The 19,470-nt window shown below is 49.5% G+C and overlaps 1 protein-coding gene across 1 annotated transcript; it reads right to left on the reverse strand.

The window, feature by feature from the left end:
* Positions 1-508: 508 nt before the first annotated feature.
* ASXL1 (ASXL transcriptional regulator 1) lies at positions 509-18,564 on the reverse strand. Its single transcript, XM_039563484.1, has 12 exons — positions 18,486-18,564; positions 13,811-13,893; positions 10,626-10,734; positions 9,405-9,525; positions 9,236-9,330; positions 8,806-8,899; positions 8,378-8,530; positions 7,836-7,999; positions 7,642-7,738; positions 7,091-7,196; positions 6,060-6,675; positions 509-5,351 (listed from the first exon to the last, which is right to left on the reverse strand). The coding sequence occupies exons 1-12, from the start codon at positions 18,543-18,545 to the stop codon at positions 2,472-2,474; spliced, it is 4,578 nt and encodes a 1,525-aa protein (XP_039419418.1). The 5' UTR covers positions 18,546-18,564; the 3' UTR covers positions 509-2,471.
* Positions 18,565-19,470: the final 906 nt, after the last annotated feature.

Consider the following 19,470-nt stretch of genomic DNA (forward strand, 5'->3'; position numbering starts at 1 on the left):
ATCTTATTTCCTTACTGCCTAGAAAAGAGAAAGGACTTGGCCATAAAGTGAGTTTTCAAGTAGCTTCAATAAACTGTAATTGGTATCACATTTACGCTCTTGAGAAACATTTTTAGATCCATTTATCCAACAATGAGGGCAGTAACAGCAGGACCTGCCCTGACTGGGAAGAGTCTCAGTGCTGCTCTCACAGGCATCACCCCAGCAGGGCAGGGATTCCCTGTGACTGTGGGGAGCTCCTGCAGTGTCCCACTACCCCCCTGTGGCTCTCAGTCTTCAGGGTGTCCCTTCCCCAAGAGCCACACGGCACCTCTGCAGGAGCTGCACCATCTTCAGTGCTCTCCAAGTGCATAAAACCAGATTTAACAAAGCCAAGCAGCAACACAGCCCCTCCCCTTGGTGAGCAGAGCAGAACTCTGGAACTGCTGCAGTTAAAAGAGAGGAAAGGAAAAGCCACATTGCCTTAGAAAGGAAGAGGAGTTCAGAAAAAGGACTGAAACCACACAAGCAGATTTTACAGTGTTTATTTTTCCAATAGCACAAGGGACAGACACGAGCAGGCCCCCCCGAGGGCTCTGCCCCCAGACCAGTCCGAGCTGAACACTGCAGTGGCCCCCCAGGAGGCAGAGGCAGCCCCCTGCTCCGCTCCCCATCTTTGGTAAGCAGGTTCCACACCTCCGCTCGCCCCCACTGGCACCGCAGCCCTGCCCAGGGCGGGGTGCTGCTGCACCGGGCTCTCTCATTCCCATGGGATGAGGCTGGTGGATGCATTGAAGATGAAACCATCTCAGGGACTGAATTTCTTGCACCCCTCACGATTGTGGCTGAAAGAGGAACTTGCACGGCTGAAAAAAAGTGCATGGTGAAGGGAGGTAGGATGGAGCTGGAAAAGGGACGAGAATAAACAAAATGAAAATAAACCCCCTAAAATTCTTGTTACTGCCCGCTTGAATAAACCAGCGGCTTCTCCCCCTCACTGAAGCAATTAACTCTTGATTAGGAATTGCTCCAAAGAGAAAGAGAATTGCAGTTTTGCTCTCCCTCTCTGGACGCACACGGATGTTTATTCACCTCCCTGCAGTGCAGGTACAGCCATGCCCTGGGAGCTCAGGTGCAGCAACAACTGGCAGGAGCTTAAATGAGCAACCGGGAGTGAGCTTGGCTCAGAAAATCCCACCTCGACATCCTTGAGCCTGCATAGCACAGTCCACCCGGGCACCACAGGCACAGGGAGGCTGTCGGAACTCAGACCCCAGTGTGGTGAGCCTCACGTCAGGCAAGACAGAATACAGTGGCTCTGACAATAACTAACACCACTTTAATGCAATACTGCTGTAGAGCCTGGTAGTCCAAGGAAAAAAAAAGGAGACCCCTTTATGCTCTATGTACATTACATCCATTTACAGTTGGCCAGTACTGTGTACAACATATAAATATATGATCAAACAGATGCAGAGAGGATACTTACAGGAGCCAAATAATTCACTTTATACATCCAAGAACGAAAGTATAAAAAAAAGGAAAAAAAAAAAAAAGGAAAGAACACTGCTTTAAATGTTAGGTGATGGTCACACAGATGCACAGCTCGATGCTCGCAGGTGCTCAGCTGCTTTGAGGTTACAGGTCCTCACCACAGAGCTGCAGTGCAGAGCTCACTGCCCCGACCACTGAGCTCCAGGGAACCTCCAGCGTTCCACAGCAGTTTGTGGAAGTTGGCCAAAGGAGGCAGAAACAGCCACTGGGCCAGTTCAACCGGGAACAGTTCCCCAGCCACACAGCTTCCTCCAGGCCAACAGAAGGCATTTGCTTGGCACTTGCCCCGAATTTTTTTTCCTCTTCTTGCATCCTCCACGTGGGCTCCATGTGGCACATGGTGGGCTGTACACGGCTCCACAACCCTGGAGAGCACGTCCCTGGGCACCAACATCCTGTTGTAGCATCCAAAGACCACACGGAACCATCCCTGCAGGGCAGCTCTCTGCTTACACTCACTGCACAGCAGCACTTCCCACACAAACTGGGAATGGAGATGGCAAAAGGGGAGAGTGGAAGACTGTAGGGCCTCACCTTGTGCAGCCCTGAAATAGCAAACACCATCTTCCAGTTCCTTTGGATGTAAGGATTTCCTCCACAGAAGGTCCAGGGATTGCCACAGCGAACCGCCTCTCCCCCCGGCATCGGCCTCAGCGCGGTACCAGAGCACAGCTGGAATTTCCACGATAGCAGGAAGCAGCAGGATCGCTCCCGTGGGGCACAGCCCACCCAGACCGGGGTGTCCCCGTCAGCAGGAACAGGCTCTGCACTGTCGATCTCCATGGGAAGGCAGCTCAACGTTCCTCACCAAAAAAAAGTGTAACAGCGTTTCTATTATGAACAGAGAGTACTTTGTGTACTTTGTGTACAGGCGTTAGGATCAGTCGTTATCAAAATACACACACTGAATATACAACCTGTCCCATGGCCATAATTTATTATCTCACCACAAGGCACAATACACAGAGCTTAGAGGGTCCTATACAGTCGTCGTGGCAGAAGGCGCCGCAGCCTTTGCACATGATCATGGCTTTGAGGCTGCACGAGCACTGGAACGAGATCTCGTCGACGCTGCTGCTGTCAGCAAACATCTGCACAGCCAGGGCCGTGTTCCGGCTCGCAGCAAAGTTCGCTTTGTGGGTGAGCTGCACCACGCTCCCAGCAAGGCCTCGGGGGAAAGCTGGAGTGTTGGATGAATAATTAAAGCTGGTGGAATTAAGCTGCAGCTTTGAAAGCTTCCCATAAAATGCTTGCTTGATATTGAGCTGAGAGGGGATGGACGAAGGCTCCAAAGGGTGACTCTGTCCTTTTCCTGGATCCCTTGAAAACTTAAAGAAGGGCCAGTCCATGACCAGTGGCTCTCTCTGCGTGTGCCCGGCCAGTTCTGTGGGCTGCTGGGCTGCACCCCCCCGGTTCTCCGCATTACTCTTGGCTGGGCTGCCACACACCAGCCCCTTCTCATTTCTGATCCCTCCTGGGGTGCTGCTGTGCTGCTTTGAAGTCCATTCCTCCCTAGCAGCTGGGATTCCTTCTCCCAATGCACAGCCCTTGTCCAAGGGAATCTGTTTGCTGGGGGACAAGGTTCCCATGGCTGAACCGTGATCCAAAGCCCTCGAGTGATGCAGCCTCACACTGGGGTTGGAAGGAAAACCAGAACCAAAGAGCTTTTTGCCTTGAACCCCACCGTAGTTTTTATTGACCAATGCACCTCCTGTCTGGTTTGGTCCAAGAGAAGTTACAGCTGGAGATAAAAACCGAGGCTCTGCAGAGGCATTCAGCTTCTCTGGGCTTTTACTTGCCATGACACTCTTTAATGGGTTGTGCTGTGGCATCCGGTGGACCTTGGGCAATTCCTTCTGCTCCTCAAAGCTACAGGAAGAAAATGTTCTTTCCTGAGGGTCCACATCTTCAGGCTTTGGAGAGGCACTTGCCACATTTGCCAGTTGGTCTTGGCAACTTAAAGTCGAGCCAACTTTGGAATGTTTTTCTGGGACAGCCTGATCCTCTGCACCCTCTGCCCTAGGCAATGCTGCCGCTGGTACACACGTTTTTTCCTGGGGATCTATGGAAGATCTCAGTGAGTGAACATCATCACTCCTGCTTTGGGCACTCATCTTTATTCCTACATCTGGAGAAGATTCTTTGCCAAAATAGTGACTGCTGCCTCTGTCCAGTTGCAGGGAGAGGCTTTCTGACTGTTTCTCCAGCACTGGCTGTGCAATTTCCAGCTTGATGTTGACGTGAGACACTGGGAGAACTTCCTCCAGTGGAAGCTTCCCCTTCAGCAGCTGCATCACCAAAGGGTTGTTGGTCTCAATGGAGGACATGGGCCGAGCAGAGCCGGCCGGACGCTCGGCTTTCTGGGGTCCCCACCTCTGAGGTGGGGGTGCAACCAAGTCCCCAGAACAGGCTGGACTCTCTGTCTCCACAGAGAATTTTGACCTAATCCCATTGCGCTTCTCACTGCTGCTGTGACAGGAAGAGCCTTTCCCAGCCACCTCCCTACAGCTGACACTTCTGAAACACATCTCCACCTCCACATTCTCATCAGCCATGTCCCCTTCCCAGTCAGAAGCAGTGTCTGTTGTTTCACTGTGCGTACTCTGTATTTCTTCATCTCCACTTCTCTTCAACTCCTGCGTCTCTCCCAGGGGCTGATGTGCGTTTTCTGGTTCAGTTCTGGGGCACCTCTGCCTTGGCTGCAGGAGTTTTTCAGAGGTATCAATCCTATTCTGAGAAATACAGTCACCATGCACGGAGGGCTGCACTAGAGCCTCTGCATTTTGTTCCTCATTGCTCAGTTTGCCATCGCTGCCTTTCCCTGCCTGCAGCTGTGCAGTGTCACCCGCCGCAGGGATCACTTTCTTCACTCCAGCAGTCACCGTTTTGGAGGTATTACTATCAGCAACACATTTTTCCAGAAATGTTTTGGAGCTGTTATATCTAAAACCAGACACCTTCTCTGGATCATGGTGTTCTGTGCCACCTGATGACAATTCTGGTGGAAAAGAACAACTGGAGGAGTTTTGCTTTACATCAGAAGGATAATCCAGCTGTATGGTGGGAGCACCAACATCTCCAAGTTCCACCACACCCTTGTCTCCCGTGGGACTGACCCCAGCTCCCTGCCCCCCAGAACATGGCAGACTGGTCACCACAGGAACCACACATCCCAGCTTTGTGCTCTCCTGTGATGCAGCACAAGATGGGAGTTTGGTCCTTTGGTCACGGAGGAGCTGCTCAGGACTCGCCTCCTGCCTCTCAGGAGTCGCATTGTCCAAGGATGATGCAGTCAGAGCACCACAGAACAGCCTCCTAGGTGACCCATCAGCAGGCTGAGTGTCCCCTGACCCTGTGGCACAGCCCGGAATGCCACTCCTTTCGCTTTTTGAGGAAGAGTGATCTTGTCTGGAAGAGAGGCAGGAATTCACGTTGGCTTCCTCAGCAGCCTCTTCGGAGCCAGCCTTCCCACTGCTCAGATGAACAGACGGCTGTAGTTGTGCTCGCTGTAGATCTGATGCACGTTTTCCATGAGCTCTCTTGGATCTCCTGTGCTGGGAACGGCCGCTGGATTCTCCTCCACCGCCTCCTTCATCGGTGCTTCTCCCCCCACCGGGGCCGCCCCCTCCTCCAATGGCGGCGGTGGCGGCTTCGCGCTGGGCTCGGGCTTGCAGAGCACGGGCCTTAATGTCTGCGAGGGTCCGGGCCCCGGGGCGGCCCCGGCCGGAGGACTCCGTGCTGGGGATGATCCGGGGGCAGATCTGGTAAGTGGGCTGACCTTTAACCACCCAGGGTGGTTTAATACGTGAAAGTTGAATCTGAAAGAAAGGGAAATGCGGTAAGTTCTAACACTGACCATGTCCAGCGAAATGCGTTTTACTGGCAAGTGCTCGTCACAATTCTTAGCACAAAAATTCAACAAAAATTCCAACTTAGAAACTAATTTGGGCAGAGAAGCAGCATGGTCCCACAACCTCTGCTCTGTGATCTGTAAAGCTCAGTTCACACTAATATTGTTTTACCAGAGCCTGCAGGCAAATATGAAATAAATTGTTTATATTCATGTCTTCAGAGATCAAACTGGTCTCCTCTACATCAGGATGACTGCCCTGAAGCTACCAAAATGGGTATCCTGGTCAAAATGGGAAAAGTCAGGAGGAACACTGAGATTCTGTCTGCAAGGAAAGGAACTGAGAAACTACACAGGACAAAGAACACAATTTCAAGGTCTTTTGCAGTAAGTCAGCTCATTTCAGGCAGTGTTTTCTGTATCCACAGAAATGCAAATGAAGGGAGTAAGTCAAGGTTACCCTGTGCTCTTGTGCAAAGACCTTGGGATGATTTCCCATTCTCTGCCTGTCTAAACACGACAGCAAACTGTGGCAGTCACAGGCACTTCACCAGCTCTACCAATGAAACCCTTTGACTCCTTCACTTAAGATGGCAACACCTGACATTTTAATAATGTTTTGATACTACTGAGCACGGCAGCCCTGAGACACAGCAGATCTAAAGCTCTTTCTTACCCGGATGGGTGGGACTTTGGGCTCCTCTTTAGTAGGCTGTGGCTTTTCTGGGTGAACACTTTCAATTGTGTTACGAAAGGACTGACGATCTTCAAGCCGGGGCTTCTTTTCGGGGAAGGATGCAGAGGCAGCCTCCTCAAAGCTTTTCCTCTTCTGCTCCTTGGACTCCTGAGCAGAGTTCTCCTGGGGCAAACTGGGAATTCTGCTGGCAGCTGCCAATGATGGATCTTCTGATTTGCTGTTTGATTTGGAAGTCTCTGGAGAGAGGTGCAGCTCGCTACTCTCTGCCTTCAATCCTGCAGCCGAGGGGCTGCTCAGATCGTCTTTCTTCAGGTCTGTCTCAGGCTTTGGCTCTTTATGAAGAGAGGGATCTGGCCCCACGGGAGCAGGCTCTTTGGGAGCCTCCGTGTGCTCGGGTTCCCGCAGTCTGTACAGGCTCCTCCTGGCCCGGCACCGCAGGTCAGCCCGGGAGCGTTTCCGGAAGCGCCCGTCCCTCTGGCGCGTGGTCGGCCCGCGCGGCAGCCTCGCTTCTCCTTTAACAGACAGCTCTGTCCTGTTCTCAGCATCCTCCTGCACCGAATTCTGCGCCTGGGATTCTTCCTGGGTCAAGCCCAACCTTTAAGGCAAACACAAAAGCCAGCTAAAAGCTAAAGCTCACCCCAATCTCAGTGTTACTGAATAGCACCAACACGGGCAGAGAGTCATCAAAGCCTCATTAACTCACCCTGCAAGGGGAGAACCCACACATCCCACATTGCTATCACATGGAATGAGAAAAAATCCCTAAAGATTTGTGATGCAAAACACTATCAACTTTTCTTGGAAGCAAAAGAGATGGGCTACAAAATTCTGCTGAACCCAGCCAATTCCACTAAGGATTTTCCCAGACCAGCACCTGGAACAATTCACCCCACAACCTGTGTTTTTCAAGGAGCTTACGCTGCATCTGCTCAGGTATCCACAAACAGAAACACACTCTGCCAACTGCATAAACATGGCTAAAACAGTATAGACATGGTAAAATTTCTCACTTTTGTCCATAGTAGTCCTCAAAGAACTTCTCTTTCCATTGCTCCACTCTCTTTTCCTTTTCCATCTCCTGCCGGATTCGAACTTGCATCTCATGGGTGAATTCACCTACATGGAAGCAAGAGACTGGAATTCAGTTCCAAACAAAACTCATTCTGCAAATGCAACCTCTAGTGTTTGAGCAGTACAGCAGCTGCATATTTGAAAGACAGACCTGCTGTTAACACCCTGCTCCCCATCCTGCCTCTGGATCCAGGTGCTACCTGTGGCTCCAGAAAAAATGGTGTTTTCACAGACAGGCCACCATTTAAGGAAAAATAAGTCTGGGACTACTTTACACCTTCACCACTTAATTCTGAAGGTCCCATGGCACCAGAAGAAATCATATCTTTGATTTTAAAGGGAAAAAAAAGAAAAAAAAGTTGGGTGCAACACAGATAGATATGCAACAAAGCTGGACTAAGTTCCTGCTCATTAACTGTAAAAGCAAACCCAAAAATCCTACAAAATGAGCACCTATTTCCCAGGCACTCAGGAAAGCAAAGCCACTCACCGTCAGCGAGCCGCTCCCTCCAGCTCTGTGCAGCGTGGGTGAAGAACTCGTTGTTCAGAGCGCTGCTGCTGAGGCGCATCAGCCCGTCAGCCCCCACCTAGCAGGACAGACCCAGGACAAACAGAACTCACCTGCTCCAGCTGTTCCACACTGAAGAGGTAATCAGGGAAGGGAAAACACCCGAGTGCTTGTACCTGTCTATCAACTTCAGGCAGGAGGTAAAGCAGCTGCTGCTGGAAGTGTGATGGAAGCGCATTAAAGGTCCTGGAGTTGATCAGCGCTCGCAGGTTTGTGTTGACAAGGATGGAGCCTGGGGTTTCAAAGTCAATATCCTCACCCCTGTTCCGTTTCATCTGCCCTGGAGTTTAAGGACAGGCAAATAAAATTAACATTGTTGTATAGAAGTATTTCAGCATTATGGGCTGAAATTTATGTCAAACTACAACAGCAAAAGGAGCTAGGGAGATGAGAAAGACTGCAGGACTCTCCAACACAGTAATTAACAGACACACATCTGGAATTCTGACAAGAGGTCACAGTTCAGCCATATTCAGGTACAATTCACAATGCTGCTCTTCAGACCAGGCAAACTTTTAAACAATTGTATCACTAACACTCAAGATGGAAAGCCTGGCTTGTGACCCCAGGTCATCAAATGCCTCCTGGTGCTCTTCTCAGATACACCTGGACTTCACCATCACCAGTTATCCTTCTGCCTTTAACCAGGAGCACGTACCTGCCGTGGGCTTTCGGATGCCCCTCAGCAGCTGTGGAGGATCCCTGTTTATCTCTGTCCTACTGCGCAGGCTGGTTTTGCACAGGGCCAAGGAGCTGCTGCTGCTGCTGGATGTGCTGCTGCTCTCCCCATCAGCGTGCCTTCCTGTGAAGCCTAAAAGCAAAACAAGTTCATAAAAATATGCAAAGAACAGTCAAAGCCCAACTGGGAGAGTGGTTTAACATACAGGAATTCTCCGTTAGTAACAAATCTGCTATTATAGGGTATTGCCCAGGTACCAACTATGTTGAGTGAGTTAAGCATACACACAGTGCAGCATCACTCAGTCTCAGCAGGTGTTACAGAAATCCTCAGGCAAACACAGATGACTGGGGACTGACTGAGAGAGATCTGTGATGTCACTAGGATCCCCCCAAAGCCATGCTCACCCGAGGCAGACTCCATGTGTGCCCCATTTACTTTCAGTGGGGTTAACACCACCCGTGGCAGCATCACACCTGTCTTTTTCTTCTGTTTGGATGTCTGCAGACCAGAGAGAAACCAAAAACAAAACAAAGGAATGAAGGCATTATGGAAGGGTATAATAATATTCTAAGCAGCATGTTCCTCAGTTAAAGAGCTACCTGGCTCCTCCTAGGTGAATCTTCAGGCAACACTACATTTAGGACTAGCAGAGAATTCAAAATTGCCTTCCCATACATGATCCCTCCCCAGTCTGCCACTTCTTGCCCAAGGAGACAGCCTCGTAACTCTCTCTGAGGCACTTGTGCACAAATAATCCCTGTCATACCACTCCAACAGTAATGAAAGCGCCCCTTGAGAGGCTTCACCCTTCCCATTAGTCCCACTTTTTCCTACCTGGGAAGCGGTTCTGTAACTCTCCCTGGTAGCAGGTCCCTTGCTCTGAGATTCAGTGGAACACGAGGCATTAGAAGAAGTTTCATCAAGAGACACTGAAAGAGATGGGCTCTCAGTCAGACACAGAAGTAGGTCCTGGAGTTTAAGGTTAATGTCACCAGACACTTACCATCATTGTCACCACTCACAGTGCTGGCTTCGTTGGACCCACAGCTTTCTGCATCTGCTGTGTCCTCCAGCTCCTCCCCTTCTGGCACTGACAGGTTCCGGGACCACTGCAAGGCATCTTTCTAGAGGGGAAACAGAACTGGGGTGGCTACAGCCCTCCCTCCCAAACCTACACCAATGGGAGCAGACAGTTAACTTTAACCTATACACACTTGAACCTAAATTTTTTTCCCTATTTTAATCCTTGATGCAGAAAGGCGTTTTAAAGTATATTTGAGCTCATAGTGGAACAGAAGTCACCTAAACGAAGAACACTTAATATCCCCCTCCTAGACAAGTAATACATCTCCAAAATACCAGGTTAATAATAAATAATTTAATAAGAAGGTTCATAATACGTCACAATTTTCTGCAAGCAATGAGTTCCTATTAAAGAGAAGCATCTCACTATGAAAGAATAAGTAGCATCAGAGTGGCCAAACACTAAGATAGCAAGCTTAGGAGATGTATTTCCTACTTGTACAATATAAGCCATTTCAATGCCATCTATTTTCAGCAAAATGTGTCAATTCAACAAGATTTTCTAACAGCAGACAAATGATGGAAATTAAATAGCTGGGATCTATCAAGTTGATATTTATCAGGGAATCCAACAGCACAAAACAATGCAAAAGAAAAGCCCAAGACCAGAAACATTTTCAATACTTAACATTACTGGAACAATAAAATAAAAAAAAAGTATTCCAGAGAGATTTCAAGATCTGAGGAAAATACTGATGCTAAATAACATGGAATGTAGTGGAACACAGATCAAGCAGCAAGAAGAATGAATATACATTTTCCTATCAAGATTTTACTTGTCGCTACAAGCTCTTGGACCAATTCCTTGGTTGGCTCTTTTCCCTGGTGGCTGGCAGCAAGAGAGTGCATGGGTCTGTTCTGATGAGCAGCCACCTGAGCTGGACACCAGGCACTGCAGTAAGAGGATTCATCTTGCTTGTGCAATTCAAGAAATAACAGTTAGGGTTTTTTTAAGGAATTTATCATAGATGGCTGAATAGAGCTGAAAGGTACAAGCTCCACGGAAATAACGAATTCCAGACCCTCTCTCACATGATGATCTCACTGCTCGTGATGCTCAGTGATAGAGTAACACTCAGTCCTGAACAAGGAGCAGAACTCACCCCTAAGCCCTCAGCTGGGAGCAGAGCTCAGCATTTACCTTCAGTGTGAAAAGGCTGATGCGTCCAGGCAGTTTGTAAAAGAGCCCATCCCCTCCCCGGGAATTGGAGTGGAGCATGGCATTGAGGCAGGCCAGGGGAGACGTGCCACTGCAACAGAGAAAGGAAGAAAGGAGATAGCTTAAGAAATGGATTATCAAAAATACAGCCTGAAAGATCTGGTTAAATGGGCATCCTTTAGCTGATCAGGGGAACAGAGGTGATGCCATTAACTTTATGGGACAGGCACTTCAGTCGGAACAGTGTCACTGATTTCATTTTGACCTGTACATCCGCCTTGCACATCACAGCGAACAGGAAACATGAGACCAATTTTAAAGCTACCCTCGTCTGTTTTCAGACATTTCTAACTTTTATTACCTGTTTCCTCCCCTTCTGTCCTGGAAACCTTCAGTGTTGGATTGATTTTACAAAACCCCCAGATTTATTCAGCAGTAAAAAGACGTAAGCAAACTGTACACACATGTGTTACTGCAATGTCTCCCTGATATGTCACAGACCAAACTGCTTGAGCAAAGCTCAATACAAAGGCTCTGATGTTCTCATTTGTTAAGTCCTACATAACTCCCTGGTTAAAGCCCCATCCTACGCTCACACTGATGGAACTGCTGTGCCACGTAATATGGTGTTTTCCAGTAAGTCCCACATGTACAGTAAGAAAGTTGTCTGGAAGACACATTACAGCACTATCGACTGCATTCTTAGTAAAAGTGAAACTGAAAACTGGACTGAGATAAAATATTTCAAAGAAAATCATTCTGAAATCAAAAACATAGCACAATTTCAGTTTCCACCCTGTATGTGTTTGGGTTTTGGACATTTCTTCACATGCCACAGTGACAGGAAAAGTTACCCTGTATCACTTCTAGATCATGTGAACAAAATTTCCAGCCTTCTGTCCTGTTAGACAGTGCTTTCCCCTCTGTGTTTACCAGACACTCCAAGCACACTCACCAGCCACAGAGCTCTCTTAAAATGGCAAAGTAAGTAATTTTCCCCGAAACAAGAAAAAAACCAAGCAGTTAAAACTCTGCCAGGAGCTAAACTCAGCATGGTGCTGGCTCCTGGGAATGTCAGTGCCCCGTATGGAACACAGCCCTCCCAGGAGAGCAGTGTGACCCCCAAACCAGGGAGCCCCACCTCAGGATTGATTCAGAAGGAAAAACATCTCAAGGCACTGAGCTATTTCCTTCAGGAAATGGAGTTTCAGGAAGAGCTTCTATACAAGCACCAGCAAAGCCTGCTGCACGTTTGGCCAGGCAGGCTCACTGCCTTTATTCTGCGAACAATCACGCTCTGAAGAAAACAATCTTTTCTTAAAGCAGAGAATTAATGACATGGGAAGGAAAAGCAGATATCCCAAGGGAAACCACCGACCTTTAAAGGAATGAGTTGGCTTTGTGGGATTTAACATGACACATGTTCCAAAGTCTGGTCTTTACTTAAACGCTGTGACAGGTCACTTGTAAAAACTGGGAAAGCACAGGATAATTTATGTGTGTGAAGGGCCCTGATATTATCTCTGGCAGGGGACAGCCTGTGCACAGAAATCTTCAACTGCCTGCTTAGGTAACAGGACTTATGTGAGAGAGTTGTAGAAGAGTGATTAAAGCAAAGCTCTATGAAGGTCCTCATTAAAATCTGTCTGAATTCTACTCAGAGCTGTGACCCTACTGCCCACATCCAAACCAGAGAAGATCTCAGCAAGCATCACCAAATCATGAAATAGTTTGGGTTGGAAGGGACCTTAAAGATCATCTTGTTCCAAACCCCCTGCCATGGGCAGGGACACCTTCCACCAGACCAGGTTGAACTAAGCAATGTCCAGCCTGGCCCTGGAAACTTCCAAGGATGGAGTAGCCACAGCTTCTCTGGACACCCTGTGCCATTATCTCACCACCCGCACAGGGAAGAATTTCTTTCTTATATCCAATCTAAATCTATCCTCCTTCACCTTAAGGCCATTGTCCCTTGTCCTATCACTACATGCCCCTGTGAGAAGTCCCTCTCCAGCCTTCTTGTAAGCCCATGGAAGGTGGGTGTTCCAACAGTTCCAAATCCGATGCAGCAGCACACACCAGCCTCATGCCTCTCCAAACAACAGCAGGTACCACACCCAACACCTTCGTACATGTCACAGATTTTGACTATTCAAAACACCCCAGCTGTTTCCTGATTTCACACAAACAAGGTGCAAAAACGAGCTAACATTTAGGTCCCAGAAGAAATCAGTTTGCCTTCCGTAGTTAGGTAAAGTACAGGTTCAGGAAATGCACACACCACAGTGAAAAACCGTCCACAGAAACAAAGGGAGGGAGAAGCAAGACTAGAAACAGTCCTTGCATCTGGATTTCCCAAAGTCCATCCCTGGACAGCAGCTTTTCATGTCTCTGGTAGTCAAACTTCCTTTTTATTTTTTGCCAGGTAGCAGTAACTGAGGCATTTGACTATCACAGTTACCCACTTTCTTTGAGCTGCAAGACACTCTGTATTTCTACTACTGTCATGGAAACAGAGGGAAGCTCACAGGAACTTAACCAAGGAAAGCAGTCTCCCACTTCTGCCCTTTCCAAGGCTCTGCATCAGGTTCTTTTCCACATGAAACCCACTCTGCAATGGGCATGTTGGGCATCTCCTCCCTATAATGTCAAGAGCCACAACCATGTGATGTGAGCCGTGCCCTCCTGGTGCTCAAGAAACTGAGCATAAGCCAGTGACATGAAAAAGCCTGTCTCTTCTAAAACATAATGTCTGCTCTAGAAATGAAGCATCAGAGGAGATAAAATTTAAACTGTTCTCAAACTCAGGTCACAACAGCAGAAACTGCTAGGAGCTACTTATGTGAGAACTGTGTGAGTGACTGGTAAGTACAGCACAATGCAGGGGCCTGATCTGCAAGAAGCATTTATTTCACAATAGATGGATGAAGGGACTCTGTAAATTATCAAAAAATCCAAGAACATCTTCCAGTTATTATCAGAGAAAAAAACCCCTCACAATCTGTATATAAATGTCTGTACTGTCATCTCAAATTACTAGGCTGAGAAGAGAAAAAGGGAAGCAAAGTGGGCTGGGGATGAGGCAGAACTGTATGAAGCAACACCAGCCTTCATACACTGCCTCCCCCATGCTCCACACTGGTTTAGACAAAATCATCAATACTAACCTCATTTCCTTTAGACCTTCAGCCTCTATGACCTGCAGAATCTGTTTTGGGGTCATAGGAGCATCTGAGTAATTTTCCAGCACCTGAAAAGACAGAAAGACATTACAGCATTGGCTTCTGCATTCCCAAAACTCCTGCATCAGCTGTGGCCCAGACCCAGTAATGTGCCTCTTCGAACTTGCTTCACCTGCAAAGACACACAGTAAAATTTCAGGCTACCTCAAGATCCTGGTGAACATGGATCAAAGCCACAAAGGCTTTACCTTCATCTCTTCCCTAATTAACCAAAATACAAACATGGAGGAGAAAAAGCATCAGAATTTGGCCTTGACCCCAGTGGAAGCTTTACCAGACTTCACTATACATTAGATGGAGCTGCTGCCATATCAACCTTCCAAACTGAACAGTGGTTAGTGACCTCTAACGATGTAAAACCTTCTCCTACCTCTCCACAAAGCATCCAGTATTTTTTTGTCACTAAAAGTATTACTGTGCAGCCATACAATCCAATAGTGTACCTTCTTCAGATTACTGCATTCATTTTATCTTCACTCCATCCCAGGAAGGGAATCACAAGTTAAGAGTCATAATTCATGTCAGAGAAGGACAGAATTCAGAAAAGGACAAAATAACAGTAAAGGATTTGGAAAAAAAATCTGGCTAGAAACTTAAGAGTGCTTGCCTTTGACATAAAATGAAGAAAATCAGATATTAAAAGGCAATACAAAAAATAACAATGCATCCTTTCATATATTATATCAATAATAGAATTGTCACTTATAAATGAAGAAGTAAAGAGGTTATTACTTTATTTTTTTCAAAGCCTGTGGAACTTACTGCTCCAAAATGGCTGGAAGCAAGAACTCAAGGATTCAAAGAGAGGACCGGACATTTCTGTGGATAAGAAGATTATCCACATAAACAGGAAACAATGAGCAAAAATAAGCAGCAGTAGATGTAAACCACGCAGTTTCTTTGGGAGCAGATTACCCTACAGCTGCCGACCATGCGCCAGCTCCTGCGCCTTCCCCGGCAGCAGACAGTGCTGCTCTTGGAATGCAAAGGCACCCAGCTCCACAGACCTGGGGCCACGAGCAAAAAGAGGGTGAGACAGGCACAGGCCATGGCCTGGAACAGGCATGGAAAGCAGCAACAGGAATTCACTCAGGAACTTTTTGATCATAACCGTGGTCTAAACTGCCCCAGCATTGTGGCCACACAATGCACAGCCCTGGTGTCATTTGTCCCCACACTTTAAAGTCAGCAACACGGTGCTGTCTCTCAGTCTGACTTGTGTGGGAAGCCAGAGGAAGGACCCAGATGCCCCGTTTCCATCAGCAAAATCTAGAAGTGAGTCACTGCAGCAGCCACGCCAAACGGACATGTGCAAAATCATCCCAAAGCTGTGCAGGGCAACATTTGCACCTCAAACCATCTCCACCCTCCACAAGTAATGAAAAACCCAACTGCAATTCTGCACTTCAACTGTATGTTGTGATAAGGCCAGGTTGGATGGGGCTTGGAGCAGCCTGGACTAGTGGAAGCTGTCCCTGCATGTGGCAGGGGGCTGGAACGAGATGATCTTTAAGGTCCTTCCAATCTAAATCTTGATTCTACAAATGGAATTTCTTAAATCATATCCACCCAACAGGTATTTTGCAGATGCTTGAAGCTCACAAGCTTCTGCGAATAAGATAAGAACCTCATGGGGAAGGGAATTCAAGAACTAACTAGAGTTAAAACCCAATGAAAACATGAAGAGTGTAGAGAAAAATCAAAGCAAGTGATGAGCCATATTCAGAGAGAGTAAACTAATTAAATTCCATACAGCCCCATCACACTTTTTCCTCTCTCCATAGGTTATGAGGTCTCCATGCCTCCCTCCTGAGCTGTCACCCCATCACTCAAAGGCTGCAGACAGCTGACACAGGGAAACTCATTGCCCCTGAGCCCAGTGAGATCCGCAAAATACAACACGTCTGTTCCAAAAAATCAGGGAATTATTCAAACCTCTCTCCAGTGACAGACACAGCAAGTGAAGTATGTGGCCTAAAACTGAGCACAAAGGAGCATTTACATACAGATAAAAGAATCTACGCTCAGGGGAACAATTTCCAATCAAGAGCTGTATTAAGTGTACAGAGCACTTAATGGAAGAACTGGGGGAAAGAAGATCCTGCAAGCTTTAGACACCAAACCCCAGTCTCCAGCACTGCCCCTTCTATCCCTCTCCAACCTGACACTCCCAGCACCACATCAGCCTTACAGCTACAACTTCAACACTGGCTATTCCTTACCCCCAAAACAGAATTTTCCCTCCTCCACTATTTATAGCACTGATAGCTGAGGGTTCCTGTGCCCCTAATCATGGAAGTTTACATCACTTCCTCAATTTACTGGTCAACTAGCTCTGACAGCACTTGTGGGATCCTGCCATGGCTTTGGGCATCCAGATGAATCTTTAAAGGTTTGTTTTATGGAACATGCAGAGTTTTGGCTCTGTAGGAGGAGCAACACTGAAGAACACTTTTGCCTGTGACTCTCAGAAACATTGAGAGGAATACAAAATACACAGCACACGTCAGAGAGGGAAATTAAAAGCATTTTGACAGAGAGCATGTGTAAGACTAGTGTGAAATAAAGATCTATTTTTAGTGGATTTACAATCAGTCCTGCAAGCTGGAAGTGCAGCTACGCAACTCTAGGTCTCTCTAAGTGGATAATCTAGTATGAGATGGTTCTATTTCTGGTTCATCAATGGCTCTAAGATGCTGTTGAGGCTTAGGCATCTCATGCACCACTGTGCCTGAGGTCCTGGCCAAAAGACAGGTGAGAAGAACTGTGTGAAGAGATGCCTTCCCCATCACACGAGGATGATGAGGTGTATTAGGTGACTGCTTTAGAGTCACAGTCACATGGGCTGCTTTGGGCAGCCTATAAATACTGATTTTTTTCACCTGTCAGAGCCCAGGATGTTTGAATGAGCTGACTTTGTGCAAGGTCACATAGCACAGCCTCTGCCCCCAGGGTCACCTACCAGGAAAGCATCCCTGCCACCTGCAGTGACACACCTGGTTCACAGAACATGGATCCCAAGGAGAAATGCAGGATGGAGAAGGAGACCAGCAGACTCCTGCAGTGAAGTTCCACAGTGGCTGCCTTATGCCCTTCTCCAGTTTTTCAAGCAAAGCCACATGGGTCTAAAATATTATCATTTACACACAAAAGATGATGCAAGTTGCTGGAAGTCAGATGCTTGTCTGATTAGGTTTCTTCCTGGCAAGCAGTAAGAAAACACTCCAATAGCCAAAAAAAATCTTACTCAGAAGCACCAAGACTTATCCTGAACATCCTCAGTAAGAGACATGAGCTTCACTGGACTCACCCACACTGCTCCTTCTGAATGTTTACATGCTTCAGTGCATAACCTGGGCTGGCAAAACCAAAACAAACACACACAACAGACAAAACAAGGAAACAAGCCACACTCAAGCCCTGTAAATCCATTTCTACAGAAGTCCATGGGCTACACAGGAGGAACACATGTATCCTCACGAGTTGTACACCACTGACACAGCTACAGGGAGAAAACGCAGGATCCGTTCACATCCAGGCAGCTGGATCATCCCTTACTTCATCCCTGCACTGCTGTACCTGTGTCACTGGGTCACCAGGAGAGAACCAGCTCCTTCTACCCAAATGCCAAACAGCCAGCCTAGACACCTCGGCACGCAGCCCTTAAACCAAACCTCTGACTAGCTCACTGACAGACACTGAAGTTATTCTTCTTTTTAGATTTCCTACTTCATAACTGGGGTTCAAGACAGATCCAGCTTCACAGAGGGAAGTCACCTTCCTCCCACTGCAACGGTCCAATGACAATGGCATTCCCACAGACACCACCAGAGCAGAGCCAGGCTTGGAAGTTGAAGCCATCAACAAGGAGATTTTTTAAGACAAAAGGACTAAGACATCTCCATGGCCATATCTCCTAAACCCAAAAGTGACCAAATACGGGCTGATTCAGGGTTGTTCAGTCTAGCTGCTGCTCCGGCAGCCCGACACACGCCACCGGCCCTCGGGCGCTGCCGGCGCACAGAAGGAATCCGTACCCTCGGTAATTAAACCGGAAACTTTTGACAGCGGCCGTGCCCTCTCCGGAGGCTCCGGTTCCTCCCATGGAGCTTTAAATCATTTGAAAGGAAGAGAATGAGCGGGACCGTTCCCGCAGCCCTGCCCGGCACGCACTGAACCGCTGCGGGACGGCACCTCCCGTGTTCCCATCCCGGGACCCGCTGCAGCCCCGCCCGGCGGGAGGCGGCCGAGGCCGCTGGGATCCCCGGCGGGCGGGCAGCTCGCCACCGAGGGCCGGGGGCCGCGCTCGCACCGTCCCGGAGCGCATCTCGTTCCCACCGGGCTGAGGAAGAAAAACAACCGTGCAGGAGACCCCGACCACAGCGGCCGGTGGGGGAACCGCGGGAAGCCGCGGGACCGGGCGGGGAACGGGCAACATCGCCCGCGCCCTCCAGGCGGACCCGGCCCCCGCTTTTACCCCCTCAAAAGCGATGGCGGCGCCGCCGGCCCCGTTACTCGGGGAGGGGCCGGACGCGGCGGGGAGGCCCTGGGGCACGGCGGAGTCCCCGCGCCCCCTCCCTGGACGCCCCCCCGGCCTCACCAGGCGGGCGGCCTCGGCCCACGTGCGCTCCTTCTTCCTCCTCTGCTTCATCTCCTTCATCCTCCTCCTCCTCCTCCTCCTCCTCCTCCTCCCGCGCGGCGGGCGCGGCGGGCGCGGACCGTTGGGCGCGCGGGCGGCAGGCGGGCGGCGGCGACCGGGGCGGGGTGGACGCGGCGGGCGCGGCGGGCGGGGCGCGAGGCGGGGGCGGCTCCGGGCGCTACGGGAGGCGGCGGCGGCGGCGGCGGCTCGGGCCCGGCATAACAACGGGGTCAAAGGGCCGGGAGCGGGGCGGGGCGGCGGGGCCCGGCGACGGTGGCCGCGGCGGGACACGGAGGGACCGGAGGGGAGGGGCCGGAGGGGCGGGCCTAGGGCTGGTTTGAAGGAAAACAAACCGCAAAGACCGCCGGGAGTTGTAGTCCCCATGCGCAACCCCAACGCAGCCGCGCTCCGACTCGGGGACTACAAGTCCCGGCGGGCGCCGCGCCGCATGGCGGGAGAGGCCGCTGGCGCCGCATGGCCGCGGCGGGGAAGCGGCACCGCCCGGGCCGGGGGCGGCTGCGGGACCGAGCTGGAGCAGAGCGCTCGAGGCTGAGCCGCTGCGGCTGTTCGTGTTCCAACATCCCGGTTATCACAGAATCATTTAGGCTGGAAAAGACCTTTGAGATCAGCGACTCCAACCTATGACCCAACACCACAATGTCCACCAGACCAGGGCACTGAGCGCCACGTCCGGTCTTTCCTTAAACACCTCCGCAGTGCATGCCAGTATCTAAAGACCCTTTATGTTAAGAAATTCTTCCCGATGTCCAAACTGAATCTCCCCTGACACAGTTTAACACTGTGCCCTCTTGTCGCCGGTCGGCAGAAGAGCTCGACCCCCATCTAGCTCCAACCTCCTTTCACAGAGTTGTAGAGGGTAATAAGGTCACCCTGGAGCCTCCTTTTCTCCAGGGTAAACACTCCCAGCTCCTCCGGCCGCTCCTCA

This window comes from Corvus cornix, chromosome 20 (assembly GCF_000738735.6).
Source record: "Corvus cornix cornix isolate S_Up_H32 chromosome 20, ASM73873v5, whole genome shotgun sequence".
NCBI lineage: Eukaryota > Metazoa > Chordata > Aves > Passeriformes > Corvidae > Corvus > Corvus cornix.

Bases quoted from the DNA above. Each gene is read 5' to 3' on its own strand.
- ASXL1 (XM_039563484.1), bottom strand. From the start codon at position 18,545: ATGAAGGAGATGAAGCAGAGGAGGAAGAAGGAGCGCACGTGGGCCGAG. The intron at 9,526-10,625 runs GTAAATGCTGAG...TTTCCCCTCTAG, and splicing joins TCAGCCTTTTCACACTGAAG to AAAGATGCCTTGCAGTGGTC. The intron at 7,739-7,835 runs GTACAAGCACTC...CTGTCCTGCTAG, and splicing joins TGCCTGAAGTTGATAGACAG to GTGGGGGCTGACGGGCTGAT.